The 18,722-nt window shown below is 41.0% G+C and overlaps 1 protein-coding gene across 3 annotated transcripts in view; it reads left to right on the top strand.

The window, feature by feature from the left end:
* The window catches only part of lrp4 (low density lipoprotein receptor-related protein 4), a 102,296-nt gene that overhangs the window by 30,578 nt on the left and 52,996 nt on the right, over window positions 1-18,722 (top strand). For all 3 annotated transcript variants that reach the window (XM_088991460.1, XM_088991459.1, XM_088991461.1), the window contains exon 2: window positions 9,240-9,386. In XM_088991460.1, coding sequence (XP_088847586.1) covers window positions 9,240-9,386 — 147 coding nt within the window. The remainder of the gene's footprint in view (window positions 1-9,239; window positions 9,387-18,722) is intronic.

Genomic DNA, 18,722 nt, shown 5'->3' with positions numbered 1-18,722 from the left:
GCGGATTAGGGTGAGCTTGGACACCAAGTGCTCTCTCAGCACATTACCCGTCAAAGTATGGAGTTCACAGCCAGAGGCAAAACGCCGAGCGCTGCTGTGTTTGCACTGCTAGGCATCCAGCGCGAACACACATTGGCCTACACTCATACACAGTGACACGTACTCTCTTTCTATGATGAATTCAATGGCAAAATTACTAATATTAAAGACCACGGCGTCTGAGTTTGAGTTGAGGTGGGCGGTTGAATCACGGGAGTCTCAAACACGCTGCCGAGCTGGGTGGGAAGGTACGGGTATTGAGCATCATGTGTCTTAAAGGACAACCGACACCTCCGGACAAGTTGTGTTTGTCATTTGTAAAATCACTTCAAATGACTTCTACTGTGCGTATTTTACAAAGATTCCACCACATATAGCTATATTTTACATTTTAAGACCGGCGCTGAATATTCAGGAAGTCTTGTTTTCGAGTTGATGACGATGCCTGACGTGATGTCACGTCAGGAATGCCCCTGACCGAGGAAACGACACACAATGCATTTTGGGTACTTAGTTTGGTCTGAAAACTTCATGTTGATCCGTATTGATGGCGAAATGAGAAGGAAAACATCAATACCGCGATGGTGAATGGTTGTGCGTTGCACCAAGACTACTATTTGATACTAGTTGACACAAATTCCCAGCAGACAAATCAGCCCATTTCCAACGGAGCTTGGGCGCCATCTTGTGCATTTTCTGGGGCGCTACATTGGAGTCCAGACGGCTCAAAATGGTACAGGAAGGACTTCTTTCATCGATTCCAAACATGTATGCTTTCCTCTTCAGAACTATTTGAATCATATTCAGAACTGGATGAGTATTGGGAAAAATGCTGAAAACTTATAACCAACCACAAAAGTTACCTTATTGTTTCAGTCTGTGCCAGTTTTTACGTTTTGAAACCCAACATTTGGCAAAAGTGTCATTGTCTTTCAGTAGGGAGCTATTCATCTGACTGGTGTGACAGTCACGCTGCTGCCTCAGCAGCCCTTGAACAAATAGACAGAATTTTCTCTCTGGCTCTCACCCACTCTGTCTCTGTCTGTCTGTCTGTCTGTCTCTCCGTCAGTCCCCCTCCTTTCGGGCTCCATGCAGAGTGCTTGGTTTCTCACCCGCACCTCATAAAAACACCACATGAGGCTTTCCCGTTCACGGTTATGACCACCACACCTGCAGTTCTTTATCAGCCTCTTTTAGTCTTTGCGCCGAAGGCCGCGGAATCCATCTTTTCCTCAAGGCTTAAACAGCAGACACTGAATCTTTATCGTTGTCCCTTAAAAGACAACCGACACCATTTTTTTGTTTCTTAACTGACATCAGAAAAACGTTTTATAGCATCTATAATATCCAAAACACGCAGGCTGATATTTTTAGTCAAATGCAAAACACCAATAAAAAAATGACTTGAAGTGTCCCAAAACTACTTCAAAATGACCCCGGAGATGACGAGTTTCAGAAGGTCCCGCCCCCTTGTTCATGACGTCACGCCAGGACGTCTTCGCCTTGCTGTAGAATCAAAACAATAGCTTCAGATTTGGAGAAGATGCCTTCTTGTGACTCATCCAGTTATGAATATGATTCAAATAATTCTGAAGAGGAAAGCATAAATGTTTGCAATCGATTGAAGGAGTCCTTCCGTATCAATTCGAGCCGTCAGGTCTCCAATGTAGCATCCCAGAAAATGCACAAGATGGCGCCCAAGCTCTGTTGGAAATGGGCTGATTTGTCTGCTGGGAATTTGTATCAACTAGTATCAAATAGTAGTCTTGGTGCAACACACAATGATTCGCAATCGCGTTATTGATGTTTTCCTTCTAATTTCGCCATCAACACGCATTCACGCCAAACGAAGTACCCAAAATGCATTATGTGTCGCTTGCTCGGTCAGGGGCGTTCCAGACGTGACGTCAACTCGACTTCACTGAATATTCAGTGCAAGTCTTAAAACGTCAACTAAAGCTATATGCGGTGGAATCTTTATAAAATACGCTCAGTAGAAGTCATTTGAAGTGATTTTACAAATTCCGGACACAACTTATCCGGAGGTGTCGGTTGTCCTTTAAGCCTGTTTGTTGCTCTTGCACCCATCAAGTTCCGTCACGTTATGACCGTGTTCCGCTCGTGCTATCTTGCATGCGTTCTCTCGTTTGATGTGAATATAGCTTTTGCTCCACACATACTGAGTACCAAAGCCACATAAGTACAGTATGCAAAGGTCTGAATCATGACCAAAGCCTGAAAGTAGTGGCAAAAGAAATGTTATATACCAGCCTCCCTCTCTGTCCTTTAACCACTTCACGGTCCCGTGACTAGAACGACTGAAGTACCCATCTGAACCAAGATTTTATTCGGCATCAAAGCTAGGTTTTATTTTTTTTTATTTTAACTCCATTGCAACGACAATGATTACATACATGTCTACACAACTACATTGATTTGCTGCCCATTAGCTATATCGCTAATGATAATAATAATAGTAATATATTGTATTTCTGGGCGCCTTTCCAGACTCTTCAAAGCTGGCTTTTTATTATTTTCAAGTAATAGCACTTCACTTAGTTGCGAGACATGGTCGAATGAGGCAAGCTCTGTGCTACTTTTGCCTCAGCCTGTTAGCTAGCCTCTATCTTCACTAGCGGCTAGCAAGCAACTTGCTTCACTGGCGAATCGCAAGCAACTAACTTCACTAATGACTAGCAAGCGACGCGCTTCGCTATCGACTAGCGAGCAACTATGTTCGCTAGCGGTTAGCTAGCATATAGCTTTTGCTATATGCTAGCTATATACATTGATGAAAATGTTTCTTACTGGTAGTTTCAGCCCTATATATATATATATATATATATATATATATATATATATATATATATATATATATATATATATATATATATATATATATATATATATATATATATATGCCTAGTGTCCAGATGTGGCGGTGCCGGACTCTACTATGATTGGTCCCTGCTCTCAGGTTGGGGGGAGCAGAGGACTAATTCCTGCGGCTCCACTGATTGCTTCTATTGTCTCCCAACTTGGCTACACATTGTGTCACTAATTGATCCAAAGAATCTTCGCATCTGAAACGTACATCTGAAACGACAAAAAAAAACGAAGGCATGCTAATTATAAAGCTAATCAAAGACAGGGCCTTCAATGTTGAAATTAAGCGATCCGGATGATGGAATACTCTTTTTACAGACATTATTCTGGAAACGTGTTCTAGTGGAGAGCATCCAACTTTGATAGACAAATTATTATTGGTTATTATTGAATATATTTGCTGGCTATGTCATCCTTGGATAGAAACGATAACCTCTATGTGTAGTTGTCCCTTTTGCGATCCCGACATCCCCCCCCCCTCCCCCCCGCCTGTTTTTGTGTTAGAATTATTTGTAACCTCCTTTTCCACAGTAGTCTCATTCTGTCTGGCTCTCCCCACCCGTACAAAGTGGCAGCCAGAATGACGGGCAGCCGTCCACTCATCCCCGGCCAAGTCCGTGTTATGTTTGAACTGAATTCAGCGGCGGCTGGCCAGTTATGGATTGCGCGTTTGTATCTTTGCATTTGCCGTCTATGTGTGTGCGGTTCATTTAATCTACAGTGATACTTTGCCTTACGAATTTAATTGGCTCCCAGACAGTGTGTAAGGAAAAAAGTGTGTATCCCAAAAATAAATTTCCCATAGGAAAACATTAAAATGAGAATAATCTGTTCCCCGGTCCCTATAAAACATAATTTTCTCTTTCTAATTTTCTAAGCCTTATAACTACACAAAATATACCTTATTTTACATATAAAACTGTGCTATGGTATTATAATTAAAGAAATAAACTGTACTATATACAGTAAAGTCTCGTTATATCGATATCGGATATATCGATAGTCCCGGTTATATCGATATTTTTTCGGACTCCCTTGAATATCGATATAACGAGACTTTACTGTAATAAAGTCGTTTTGTTTACCTTTGTGATGGTCGTCGATGGCTTGATGGAATGGAGTGGCCGCTTTCATCAGCATTGAACACTTGAGGAACGTAGCCTTCCTCTTTCACCATCTTGAGGAATGATCCCTTGAAGATGCTTTCTCTGCGATAATTTTACCTTGTTCCTCATCAAATGTGTTCTGTTTAGCTGGGTTGATGGCTTTTTGCATCAAGTGTACAGATGGCTTGTGCGGGTTATTTGTGGAGCCTGATTGATGTGAATTTTATCCTTGCAGTCTACACTCTGCCTTTGAACTATCAAAGTTCAAACGAGTCCAAATTTCACTGTTTTCTATCAATTTTCTCACTCTCTCTGTCGTCTGCCTCTCTCTTGTTGTTTAAACCACCTACCTCCCCTCACTGCTGCGTTCTTGACCAATCACGTGGCTTTAACCGACGACTGGGGGTGGGGAATAGAACCAAAACAAGCCGTCTGCCATTTTATTTTAGGAGAACGGGCTTGTTCGCCAACGACACATCACTCATTGTGGCGCTCAGTGTGTATCCCGAAAAATAGTTTGTCTGCCAAGGTTAAATTTTCATAAATTTAACATTCGTAAACCGAAAAGTTTGTAAGCCAAAGGGTTCGTAAACCGAGGTATCACTGTATTTCTTTATTTTAACCAAGGGTTCCTTTTAAATCAGGATGACCACTCGGTGAAAATCCTCATGATGATTTTCTCGTTTCTTTTCAAGGGAAGAAACAAGGTGTCCTCCCACCTCCTACTCAGTTGCACTTACTTAATTGACTTTGCCCAGTATAAATTTGTGTACTTTCTCAAATGAAACACTGCCCGTGACGAATGCGGCAGTGCGTCTGTGCATTCAAGCTAAAAGGGGGATTTTTTTTTGGCATCAAAGGTCGGCCAGCAGCAGTCAGGAAATAAAAACACTCCCCAGCCCTCGCTGAGTTATAAGAAATGGATAATAATAATAATAATAATAATAATAATAATAATAATATATTTCATTTTAAGCGCCTTTCAAAGCTCTCAAGGACACTTTACAGTCACAGAGATGGGATTTGAAGATGGGAAGAGAATCGACGTTACGAATGTTGGGAGGAAGTGAGTTCCAGAGTTTTGGGGCAGAGCAGCTGAAAGCTCTGTCCGACATCGTGCTGAGACGGACAGGCGAGCACACAGAGGTGGATGGGAAACAGAGGATCTGAGGGAACGAGAGGGAATAGAAATTTGAAGAAGGTCAGATAGGTATGGGGTGCAAGGTTATGGATAGCGCGAAATGTATAAATAAGAATTTTAAAGTTGATTCTATATTTGAGCGGGAGCCAGTGGAGCTCTTGGAGGACGGACGGCTGTGATGTGGTGAAAGGATGAGGTTCTGGTGATGATCCGGGCTGAAGAATTCTGGACGAAGTTTGTGGAGACGCCTCTGAGGGACACCAAGGAGAAGTGAATTGCAAGAGTCAATCCAGGAAGTGACGAGACTATGAACGAGGATAGCGGTGGTGTGAGGAGTGAGAGATGGGCGAAGACCATTGACATTGTGTAGGTGGAAGTACGCAGACCGGGTTAAGTTATTTATATAGGAGTGGAAAGTTACCGGGAGGTGACAAGACTATGCAGTGGTGTGAGGGGTGAGAGACGGGTGAAGACCATTGACATTGTGTAGGTGGAAGTACGCAGACCGGGTTAAGTTATTTATATAGGAGTGGAAAGTTATCGGGAGGTGACAAGACTATGCAGTGGTGTGAGGGGTGAGAGACGGGCGAAGACCATTGACATTGTGTAGGTGGAAGTACGCAGACCGTTTTAAGTTATTTATATAGGAGTGGAAAGTTACCGGGAGGTGACAAGACTATGCAGTGGTGTGAGGAGTGAGAGACGGGCCAAGACGATTGATCTTGCGTAGGTGGAAGTACGCAGATCGTGTTAAGTTATTTATATGGGAGTGGAAAGATACCGGGAGGTGACAAGACTATGCAGTGGTGTGAGGGGTGAGAGACGGGCGAAGATTCAGAGCTCCACGCTCATTTTACAAGAAATTCCCGATTCCCAAACGCAGATCTTTTGCTGCGTTTTGGAATTCCAATTCCCCTCCCGGCCCGAGTCTCTTTCATACAACTCGCGGCTCAACATGCTGCTGCTGTGGTTAGCAGTTGGCTGCGCCGTTGAAGCCTGACCAATAATGGGCAAATTAGTAGGTGCAGATGAGCCGGTGGAGCAGAGGAACTGTCCTGTTTGGCATCTTGTTGTCATGTCAGCGTGACAGAGCCCACAGAGAGAGAACCATAGGGAATGTCGTAAATGTGTTCTTTGTGGCTTGGCGAAACTTAAAAGGACCCATATGTTGTCGTAGTATAGAGTTAAAATGGGAACAAAGACCTTGGGAAATTGAATGCACCCTTTTTATTTGTCTAGCTATCGAGCTGGTTAGGTAGCTATCTATTAGCGACTGTATCCTATGACTGTAAAGTGACCTTGAGAGTTTTGAAATGTGCTTATAAATGAAACGCATTATTATTATTATTATTACTGTATCTATTAGCTAGCTAGCTAGCTTTCTACCCATTTGTTAATGTTTGTTCAGGGGGTCCTTCTTACGATTCGTTGTCTAAGTCTGAACGCGGTTTGCCTGACAGTTTGGATCTTTTGTGATCCTTGCGTTTGGATGCTTCAAGACTCAACAGTTACCGGGGACACTGTCGGTCTGCCGCAGTTACGCCGTTCCTGAGGTAGTGGAAAGGTGACGAACAAATTTGACAAAAGACACTCCCCGTTCCCACCTTACCCGGTTACTATGTCCGATGGCTCGTTAAAAAGCCCTGGTTTCTTTCTTGCTTATCAGTTTTCAAAGGATGACAGACAGACAGAAAAAAAATGTCATTGCGACCCTCCAGGTAGCCTCCTGGGCGGTCCGCCGGCTAATTAACTTGCAGCCTTTTTTGATGCAGTTCCAAGTCTGTGGGCCACCTGCTCTCCAGCGCCAGGGTTACTATTGTGTGTTTTGGATCCACATATTCTCTCCTCCGTTCCCTCAGCACGTGTCAATTAGAACAACTGTAAATTATGGGAGATCCAACACGTGCATTCCGTGATGTGGGGGGTGTTGGTGTGATTTTTTTTTTTTTTTTGCGGTATCGTTTGTGTTTATTTGAGATGTTGGACCACCTGTGCTGTTCCGCAGTAAGGGCTGTTTAGACTGTTTGTGGTGAATCCTTGGTGGCCTTTGTTTTCCTTTGACGCTCTCGCCTTGACCATTTTTGGCAGGTAAAGTGAGAGTTGCCTGACGACCAACTTCAATAATTCACGTGTTGTCTTTGTCGGATGGGAAGTAGAAGTAGAAGCCTTGGTGTATGTTCTGCCACTTGTGACAGGGGACAAACTTATAATAATAATACAGTAAAGTCTCGTTATATCGATATTCTCGGGAGTCGGAAAAAATATCGATATAACCGGACTATCGATATATCCGATCCTGCCTATATATATATATATCCCTACTGTCCAGAAGTGGCGGTGCCAGACTCTTCTCATGTTTACTACCTGAGTATGGGGTCTAGGACTGGCCTGATTGCCCCATTTGATCTGGTATCACCTCATCAGCATAACTAAGCCTATGTTGCCAAAGAAGTCGGTTGTAGGAACGATCCAAATTGAACCTCACCTTTTGCTGTTTTATGAAAGTAGCTTCTTTTACTCCCCTTTCAAACCGTCTATTTTCTCTCGCTAAGATTTTAACCTCATTGCCGTCAAATGAGTAGTTGCTAGCTATTAGGTGCATATCTACTGCAGGTTGACACCCTCAAAGAAGTACAGATAATGGCTGAAGAAACCTTCTCATCGATGGACCACTCCTGTTTACGACTGAGAGCTTACACAGTTGTACTGAATGTTTATGTCGTCCTAAAACTCAATATTCTGAGTGTTCTGGAATTCAAGTGACGATGACAAAAACCCTGGCACTGTGTTCCTCTTTTTTATTTTGTCATGACATCAGATTAAGAGGTCTGGAAATCAGGGTCAGGGAGGTGGGGAAGGGCTGGAAAGAAGAGGGGACAGCTTTAGGGGAAGTGTGATGAAGGGATGTTGAAGAGAAAGGAATGAGAAGAAAGAATTGAGGGGTAGCGGGGTGGTGGTGGGGGGGGGGGCACTGAAAAAGAAAGAGGCCATTAATTTAGTGCAGTGGGAGGGATCTGAAGGTTACTGAGCTCTCTCTGCCAGGCCCTCCTTGGTTGACTGATGCCTTTGTGAAGAGGCCAGAAACCACACACACATGAATGCCAACGCACACACATTCCTGTTTCAATGATTTTGTGAAGTCCGGATGACTCCAGATAAGGAGTGAGGACCCCCGTTGCTGATAAGTTTAGAGAAGAACTAGTGTTACATTTGAACACTAAATGTCATCCTATTTCCCACTTCCACTTTTTTAAAACAACCGCCTTGTCAAATGCACAATAGGGTGATACCTTGGCTTACGAACTTAATTGGTTTCCCAGATAGAGTGTGTAAGGTGAATGAGTGTGTATCGCAAAAAATAATTTTCCATAGGAAACCATTAAAATGAGTATAATACGTTCCCAGATCCCCATAAAACAAAATTCTACTTCCTAATTTTCTAAACCTTGAAGCCACACAAAATCAGTCAAAAGTCAAGGTCAAAGTCAGCTTAATTGTCAAATATGCAATACCTTATTTTATGTATAATAAATGTGCTATGGTATTATAATTAAAGAAATAAACTACTGTATAATAAAGTCATTTTATTTACCTTTGTGATGGCAAAAAAAGTCGGATATTTTAACCTTGCAGTCTACACTCTGCCTTTGAACTATCAAAGTTCAAACGAGTCCAAATTTCACTGTTTCTATCCATTTTCTTACTCTCTCTCTGTCTGTCTCTTTAATGCTTAAACCACCTCCCCTCACTGCTGCGTTCTTGACCAATCACATGGCTTTAACCGACAACTGGGGGCTGGGAATAGAGGACAAAAATACTCGGCTGCCATGTTGTTGTTAGGAGAACGGGCTCATTCGCGAACGACACATCACTCATTGTGGCGCTCCGTGTGTATCCCGAAAAATTGTTTGTATGTCAAGGTAAAATTTTCATAAATTTAACGTTGGTAAACCGAAAAGTTAGTAAGCCAAGGGGTTCGTAAACCGAGGTATCACTGTATATTAATGTAATATTTCACAATTTTATAGAGCGTCATCTGTTTTTTTTTTTTCCTCCTTTGTGTGTAGGAGTTGAGGGCAATGCTGAATGTTCCTGTGGGAGGAACCACTTCACGTGTGCGGTGAGCGCGTTTGGCGAGTGCACCTGCATACCCGCTCAATGGCAGTGCGATGGCGACAACGACTGCGGGGACCATAGCGATGAAGACGGATGCAGTGAGTTTGCACCATTGTTTTGAAATCATTCACTGACATGCACCAAATTGATTCGGGAATTGAAAATATGATGTCGAGCGCCATTCCTGAATTATTTCGGATTTGTTCTTTTTTTTTTTTTTTTTTTTTTTTTGCTTGGGTGCGTATAAAGCACTGGCCCTGGCCTCTGGCAATATTTTTTTCCCTTCCGCAAGGGGGCAGTTTTTCTTGAACTTCAACTGTTGTTAAAGCGCTATATAAATCAATCTACAGTGATACCTCATCTTATGTGTTCAATTCGTTCCCAGACAGTGTTTGCCACGTTTCATTTAGGCAAAGAAAGTGAAGCTTACGCTCTTTGAGGATGTCCTGGATTAGTTCACCCAATTATATTATTATTAGTATTATACTTATTATACAGTACAGTTTATTTCTTTAATTACAATACAATAGCACATTTATTATACATGAAATAAGGTATATTTTGTGTAGTTTTAAAGGACAACCGACAAAATGTATGTTTTATGGGGACCTGGGACCGGATTGTTCTCATTTTAATGGTTTCCTATGGGAAATAATTTTTTGGGATACACACTTTTTGCCTTACACACACTTTCTGGGAACCAATTAAGTTCGTAAGCTGAGGTATCACTGGACCTATTTTTGTACTTTTCGAAGCATCAAACCAACCCGCCAAGTTGTTGATACATCAAAGCACCATCCATGTTTGTTTACTCTTAACTTTAAGTATCAAGCGGTAGATTTTGCTCCACAAACTCGAAAAACCTGATGCGGTTTGTGTTTCCATCGGACATTTTGTGGGTGGCATAGTCGTGGTTTCGTCCGCTACGTAAATAAGGTGACATCATAGCAGCGAGACGGTACGCCGCATGAAACGCTAAGCGATGTCAGCTGACATCATCCGTAAACAAACAAGTCTTTTGTTTTATTGATTGACTTTTTTTTTGCACTTGTTTGTACTTACTTTCACTTTAATTACATTCCATCAGCATCCCAAAAATGACACTTTTAATTAAGGTTTTTAGTTTGAAAAGCAAAAGTGCACTCGCCTACTACACGAAAGACGCTAAAGCGTCAATGACAACATTAGCTATTTTAGTATGAGAATAATAATAATAATACATTTTATTTCAAGCGCCTTTCAAACCTCTCAAGGATACTATAATAATAATAATAATAATAATAATAATAATAATAATAATAATCCATTGTATTTCAAGCGCCTTTCAAAGCTCTCAAGGATATAATAATAATAATAATAATGATAATAATGATGATAATAATAATAAAAATGATAATAATAAAAATGATAATAATAAAACTAATAATAATAAAAATGATAATAATATATTTCATTTATAAGCGCCTTTCAAAACACTGAAGGTCACTTTACAGTCACAGGATCAGTTTTTCTGTGGGTGAGCAGCGGCAGCCACACGTGCCAGCATTCACTCAATATATTATTATTATTATTATTATTATTTACAGGTGACATCCGTCTTGAAGAAAAAATAAATAAATAACAAATACATAACATGACAACACAAAGACACAGAGAGAGTCATTCATTCTTCAGCACTTTCTGTACCCTCTTGTGACATGAAGCAGTTCAGCAACAATGTTGTAGTTGACCCCTTTGAGTTATAACTGACGTTGATTCTCGGGGACGTGTAACTTCAAACCATTTAACTTTTCTCCGCATGGTGCTAATTTGTAAAACGAGCGGACTTCTGAATAACGCCAGATTGGGAACGCGGCCATTTCCTGTATAAATAAGAAGAAAATCATCAAAAGAAAAGGTATAATTGGAGCCATATGGCTCCCGTCATCACCAAGGGAAACGCCTAATGGTTCACTGGTTCGAGCAGAGTTATTTTTTATGTTATTTTTTTTGGTGCTGAAGTAGGCAGGAGGCACTTTGCATCGCCGCCTTGTGACTTGGCACTTTAAATGCTTTGAGTGACATTGTGTCGAAGAACGTTAGCGCTCTTTGAGACGCCAATGGTTGCCTCCTCCACCTGAAACATTTTATTATAATAATACATTTCATTTATATGCGCCTTTCAAAACTCTCGAGGTCACTTTACAGTCCCATGATACGTTTTTCTGTAGGTGAGCAGTGGCATCCAGTGTCCACTCAACCCGGAAGTAACTCAAATAGATAGCAAGCTAGCTCACTAGCGAATAGATAGCTATTAGCTAGCGAATGGATAGCTATTAGCTAGCGAATAGAGAGCTATTTGATCGCGAACTTCTGTTGATTTGAAAGCAGCTAGTAGGGCACAGTGTAAGTGAGGGTATTATCGCCGAGAAAGCACGGCAACTTCACTCGGATATCATCAAGAGGCAACTACATCAACGACCATCACAAAGGTCAATAAAAGGACTGTACAGATTATGTCTTTAATTACAATACAATAGCACTTTTGTTATACATAAAATAAGGTATATTTTGTGTAGTTTTAAGGCTTATTTAGTAGAAAAATATTTTTTTATGGGGACCTGGGAACGGATTATTCTCATTCTAATGGTTTCTTGTGGGAAATAAATTTTTGGGATACACACTTTTCTATCTGCGAACCAATTCAGTTCATAAACTGAGGTATCACTGTATATGAATTGTATTGTATTTTTTACAGCTGCCCCCAGTTCAAGCTCAAATAACTCCAGACTCATATAACTTAGGAATTAAGTCTTTTTTTTTTTTAGATAAAAAAAAGAGAGTCTAAAGTTTCTTATGCTGTAAGACAAACTTTTCAACCTTACACTTACTTTCTGGGAACCAATTAAGTTCGTAAGCTGAGGTATCACGGTACATTTATATTTTTTCAAGGGAGAACTTGACATAACTCAGCAGGAACAACACATGTGTGACCGTGGGAGCATAGACCACAACATGACACACACAAGCACACACACACAAGCACACATGCTCACTTACTGATGATAAACACGCGGACTGCTCCTCTCATCATATTCCGAACAGTACAATTCTGTGGCTTCTCGACTTTCCTTTGAACTTGAACATTTATGTCAATTAATGAAAAAAAAAGTTTTTTTTTTTTTTTTCAAGAAAGCGGCCATTGTTCCGCATGACACTGGAGGAATGTGGACAACAAGAAGTCTGTGAAGCTCTCCCTTTGTAAACTTTGGATCTAATTACAATGTGGGAATCACATGGAAATTGTCTGGTGCAGATGTTGCCTTCGCTTGTGCCGCCTGTCTGCGAGTACGACCGTCCGACCCCCCTCTGAGACTGATACAGAGACTCCCGAGGCGAAAAGAAGAGTCCATGGGGGGACTTTGAAGAACATTAAAGGACAACCGACACCCTCTGACAAGTCCATAATTTGTCAAATCACTTCAAATGACTTCTACTGAGCGAAAATTTCCATCAATCAGGCTCCACAAATAAGCCGCACAAGACATCTGAACACTTGATGCAAAAAAGCTATCATTCAGCTAAACAGAACGTAGTTGATGAGGAACAAGGTAAAATTATCGCTGAGAAAGCACCTCCAAGGGATCATTCCTCAAGATGGTGAAAGAAGTAGGCTACGTTCCTCATCAAGTGTTTAATGCTGATGAAACCGGTCACTCCATTCCATGAAGCCATCAACAACCATCACAAAGGTAAATAAAATGACTTTATTATACAGTATAGTTTATTTCTTTAATTATAATACCATAGCACATTTATTATACATAAAATAAGGTATACTCTGTGTTGTTTTAAGGCTTAGAAAATTAGAAAATTAAGTTTTATGGGGATCTGGGAACGGATTATTCTCATTTTAATGGTTTCCTATGGGAAATGAATTTTTGGGATACACACTTTTCACCTTACACACTCTGTCTGGGAACCAATTAAGTTCGTAAGCCAAGGTATCACTGTACTTTCCTTTTTTACATCTTTCTGTCTCCAGCTTTGATGGAAGCTTGGGAAACATTAGCATAATCCTCCTCCGCCTCCTTCTCCTTCGTCCTCTACATGTTTTTCCTGAACGCTTTGCCTATTTCCTCCTCCAGTATTTACAGCCTCTTCGCTAAATGAAGCTGGCACAGAGAAGACATGTTTGGACGCTGATACGGGATGGGGTGTAAAAAGAGCTTCATTTAATCCATCTTTTATACAACAGATCTTTCACAAGCTAGCTTGAAGGGATTTAGAATGGGGTTTCCCCATTTCTCATGCGGGTACGACATTGTTTCAGTTTGAAAATATAATGTAATGACACCCCCCCCCGGATGATAAATGCGGTGCACTTGTGCAAGAGATTTTTCTCCACCGTACGGTGCCAAAAGCGATTTACAAAGCCTTACATTCCGCCGTTTCCGCAGACAATCATACATCAATGGACGGATGCTGCCATGCAAAGCGCTAACCAGGCCCGCCGGGATCAAATTAGGGTCTTGCCCGAGGGTACTTTGACAGCGGGTAGTCACAGATGGGATTCAAACTGGTGATTCTTTGGCCACTCTCTCAAACTCGTTGCTTCCAGACATATTTTCAGACATTTCGCCGGGCCGAAACACTGACCGAATGTGTATCCCAAAAATTAATTTCCCATAAGAAACCATTAAAATGAGAATAATCCGTTCCCAGGTCCCCATAAAAGATAATTTTCTACTAAATAAGCCTTAAAACTACACAAAATATACCTTATTTTACGTATAAAAAATGTGCTATCGTACAGTTTATGAAAGAAATGAACTGGACTGTATAATAAAGTTGTTTTATTGACCTTTGTGATGGTCGTTGATGTAGTAGCCTCTTGACGATATCCGAGTAAAGTTGCCGTGTTTTTTCAGCAATAATACCCTCACTCACTCTGTCCCCTGCTAGCTGCTTTTCGTTTATCCAAATCAACGGAAGTTTTTCAAGCTCTTCTGTTGCCTGAGACCGTTGCTTAGACAACACAGAAACACCCTTAGCCACACGTAGCAATAGTCGACTTAGCGTACTGGTACTGGGACGCTAAGTTACACAAACGCACACCTCGTTCGTGTTTTTCGATGATCTCCTTCTTCTGCTCGACCGTAATTTTCTTATGTGTTCTCTTCGGCTTAACACTAGCCTGTGGTGGGGTCTTTTTCAGTCCCAAAGTAGCAAAAGTACTCCACTCGATAACAAACCACATCTGCACTCAAAGAAAGTGGGTGTGGAAAACTAGTCGGTCAGCCACCATGGCGCTGGAATTAACTCTTACTTTCTGATAAAAGAAGAAAAGGTTTGTTACAATGCAGTAAATGTTTACGTCCTAAAACTCAATACAGTGAGTGATACCTTGGCTTACAAATTTAATTGGTCCTCAGAAAGTGTGTGTAAGGCGAAAAGTGTGTATTTCAAACATTATTTTCCCATACGAAACCATTAAAATGAGAATAATCCGTTCCCAGGTCCCCATAAAACCTAATTTTCTACTAAATAAGCCTTTAACCTCCACAAAATATACTTTATTTTGTGAGCTGAGGTATCACTGTATTTATATATTTTAGACTTGAAAAGTTTCAGAATGTGAATCTCTTGTGGTTGGCTAGCAACAGAGGTAGAGGTTGTCTAATAAAAGCAGGGCGCTACTGGATACTCTGCCAAAAAAAATAAAATACAAAAACACACTCAGCTGGTAGTTCTACTCTGCCCAATCACTTCTTCTTCCTGCGGACTACAACGGTCTACAATCAGATAAAACCCGCTGTTTGTCAAATAAGCTCGAGTGCAGGAGAACAGATCACGTTGACTAAAGAGAGGGAGGGGGCGATCGTTTTTAAGGTTTTCTGTCAAGCAGCAATCATTCCCATAGGAACATTTTTCAGTTGCGGTACAACAGCCTCAAGTGACGTCAAGCGTCATTTTTTCCATTTCAATTCAGGTCTTTGAGTGTGTGTGTGTGTATTTGACTGTATGCACATAATAGTCTCACGTCCCCGCTAAAGAAAATAAAAGTCAAATAGCAGAACGTATTAAATCTGGGACCGTGAAACCATTAAAACATGTTTCCGGTAATGTTTTTTCTCTTTTTATGCGTCTGCTTGCAGCTCACCGATGGTCTTCTGTGTAACATTTGATGGGCTCGCTAACAACAATGTCTGCTACTTCTGTATTCAATCAATTTTTTTTTGGGTGAAGTGCTTAAGATTGAAAGACTGTGTCATATTACAGTGATATCTAGGCTTACGAACTTAATTGGTTCCAAAGTGTGTAAGGCAAAAAGTGTGCATCCCCAAAAAATAATTTCCCATAGGAAACCATTAAAATAAGAATAATCCGTTCCCATGTCCCCATAAAACATAATTTTCTACTTTCTAATTTTAAAATCTAAGACTTAAAACTACACAAAATAGACCTTATTTTGTGTATAATAAATGTGCTATGGTATTATAATTAAAGAAATAAACTGTACTGTATAATAAAGTCGTTTTATTTACCTTTGTGATAGTCGATGGCTTGATGGAATGGAGTGGCCAGTTTCATCATTATTAAACACTTAATGAGGAACATAGCCTTTTTCTTTCACCATCTTGAGGAATAATCCCTTGAAGGTGCTTTCTCTGCTATCATTTTACCTTGTTCCTCATCCATTGTGTTCTGTTTAGCTGGGTTGATAGCTTTTTGCATCAAGTGTACAGATGGCTTGTGCGGGTTATTTGTAGAGGCTGATTGATGGGAATTTTAACCTTGTAGTCTACACTCTGCCTTTGAACTATCAAAGTTGAAACGAGTCCAAGTGTATAATGCTGATGAAAGCGGCCACTCCATTCCATCAAGTCATCGACCATCACAAACGTAAATTAAACAACTTTATTATACAGTACAGTTTATTTCTTTAATTATAATACCATATCACATTTATTATACATAAAATAAGATATATTGTGTGTAGTTTGAAGGCTTATTTAGTAGAAAATTATATTTTATGGGGACCTGGGAACGGATTATTCTCATTTTTAATGGTTTCCCCTGGGAAATTAATTTTTGGGATACACACTTTTCATTTTACACACTCATTCTGGGAACCAATTCGGTTCATAAGCCAAGGTATCACTCTACTTAAATTTGTCACAATGTTGGAACCTTATTCTACTGTGTGGAAATGTTTCCATGAGCAGTAACCCCAGAGACAAAATGCCATTTTTTTGGGACACAAAAAGAACGCCTTTCCTCATTGTGCTCCTCAATCATTTTTGAAGGTCCGCATCTTCTCTTTCTGAGGCTGTTCGTTCATCCCGTCATCTGTTGAGCTCCGGTGATAAGCAGCTTTAAGACAGATATATTGGTCCCATTAGAGCCACTTGATTCCGCTGCTCGACAGGAAGCAGCGGGCCATTAACTTGCTGCTCAAGGCCACTTAAAGATGCACACGCACACACGCACACACACACACACACACACACACACACACACACACACACACACACACACACACACACACACACACACACACGCATACACGCACACACACCCGCACTCTTTTCCATGCAATGAAAAAAATGCAGTGAGCTTTTCTTTTTCGTTAGCGACAAATTGTGTATTCAGGACGACACGGTGCCGGAAACACTTTCAAAATAAAAGCATGACCAGGTAAATGAATCTCTGTGCACGTATTGTTTGGTAAGCTAAAGTTTATTTTAAAGTTTTCACCACGTTCTATATAATTAACGAGAATGTGGCTTGCTCGACTAGCTAGCGGCTAAATTGGCGCGTACACTCGCCGACGTTTGTGCGCACGCTGAATTAATGGGTATTTGAGGAAGGAAATCTATCGAGCTAGCTAGCTAGCTAGCTATCTACCGAACTACCTGGCTACCTAGCTACCTACCTGGCTACCTACCCTGCTAGCTGGCTATCTGGTTATCTAGCTATCTATTTGGCTATTTATCCGGCTACCTACATATCTGGCTACCTATCCGGCTATCTAGTTATCAGCTAGCTGGCTATCTATCCGGCTATCTATCTATCTAGCTGGCTATCTATCCGGCTATCTATCTATCTAGCTGGCTATCTATCCGGTGATCTATCTTGCTAGCTGGCTATCTAGCTAGCTATCTTGCTCGCTACAGGTATCTAGCTAGCTAGCTATCTTACTCGCTACAGGTATCTAGCTAGCTAGCTATCTTGCTAGCTAGAGCTATATTGCTAGCTACCTATCTTCCGAGCTACAGTTATCTAGCTAGCTAGCTATCTTGCTAGCTAGAGCTATATTGCTAGCTAGCTATCTTCCGAGCTACAGTTATCTAGCTGGCTAGCTATCTTGCTAGCTACAGGTATCTAGCTGGATAGCTATCTAGCTATCTATCTAGCTATGTAGCTTAGTAATTACCAAGTGGGCACATACGTTTCATTCAAATCAAATATTACAATTATGTTTTTTGGGGGGTTTTCATCTCCATGTGTTTTGTTGAAAGTGCTTTTTTTTCCAGGAATACAGCATTATCTTTTCATCCGTTTCTCAGTTACTTGTCATGGTTTCATATTCATATGACAGGTTCGTCTTCATCTTACCGTCGGGTTTAAAATAGAGTCAGTTGATTCCTGGCATGCGTCAAACCACCACCCAAGGGAAACATTATATGTTATGAGGTTTTTATGAGTATGTGGGTGTGCACGTGTGAATCTGTCGCTCTCAGAGGGAGGAATGCGTTGATAGCAAATCGGAGTGAAGCATATCATGTGTCTGAAGACGTAAAACGGCTTGAAAACCATCTGAGGTTTACTCCTTAAAGGACAACCGACGCCTCCGGACAAGTTGTGTCCATAATTTGTAAAATCACTTCAAATCACTTCTACTGAGCGTATTTTACAAAGATTCCATTGCATATAGCTATATTTTACCTTTTAAGACACGCGCTGAGTATTCAGGAAGTCTTGTTTCTGAGTTGGTGACGATTCCTGACGTGACGTCACAGAAGGAACGCCCCTGACCGAGAAAGCGACACACAATGCATTTTGCGGTACTTTGTTTTGTCTGAAAACATCCTGTTGATCCGTGTTGATGGCGAAATTTGAATGATAAACATAAATAATGCGATAGTGAAACGTTGTGTGTTGCACCAAGACTACTATTTGATACTAGTTGACACAAATTCCCAGCAGACAAATCAGCCCATTACCAACGGAGCCTGGGCGCCATCTTGTGCATTTTCTGGGTCGCTACATTGGAGTCTCGACACCTCAAAATGAGACGGACTTTCTCCCTGACTGGCTGGCGTGGTCGAGCTCTAGGTAGATAGCTAGCTATTTAGCTAGCTATAAAGATAAAAAACAGATCAACCCAAATAAAATAAATAGAGAGAGAAAGACAGACAGAGCCTGTCTGTTTGACTGGCTGGCGTGAT

This window comes from Hippocampus bargibanti, linkage group LG03 (genome assembly GCF_051943395.1).
Source record: "Hippocampus bargibanti isolate YZ-2025 linkage group LG03, ASM5194339v1, whole genome shotgun sequence".
Taxonomy (NCBI): Eukaryota; Metazoa; Chordata; class Actinopteri; order Syngnathiformes; family Syngnathidae; genus Hippocampus; species Hippocampus bargibanti.
This window is presented reverse-complemented; position numbering and strand designations above follow the sequence as displayed.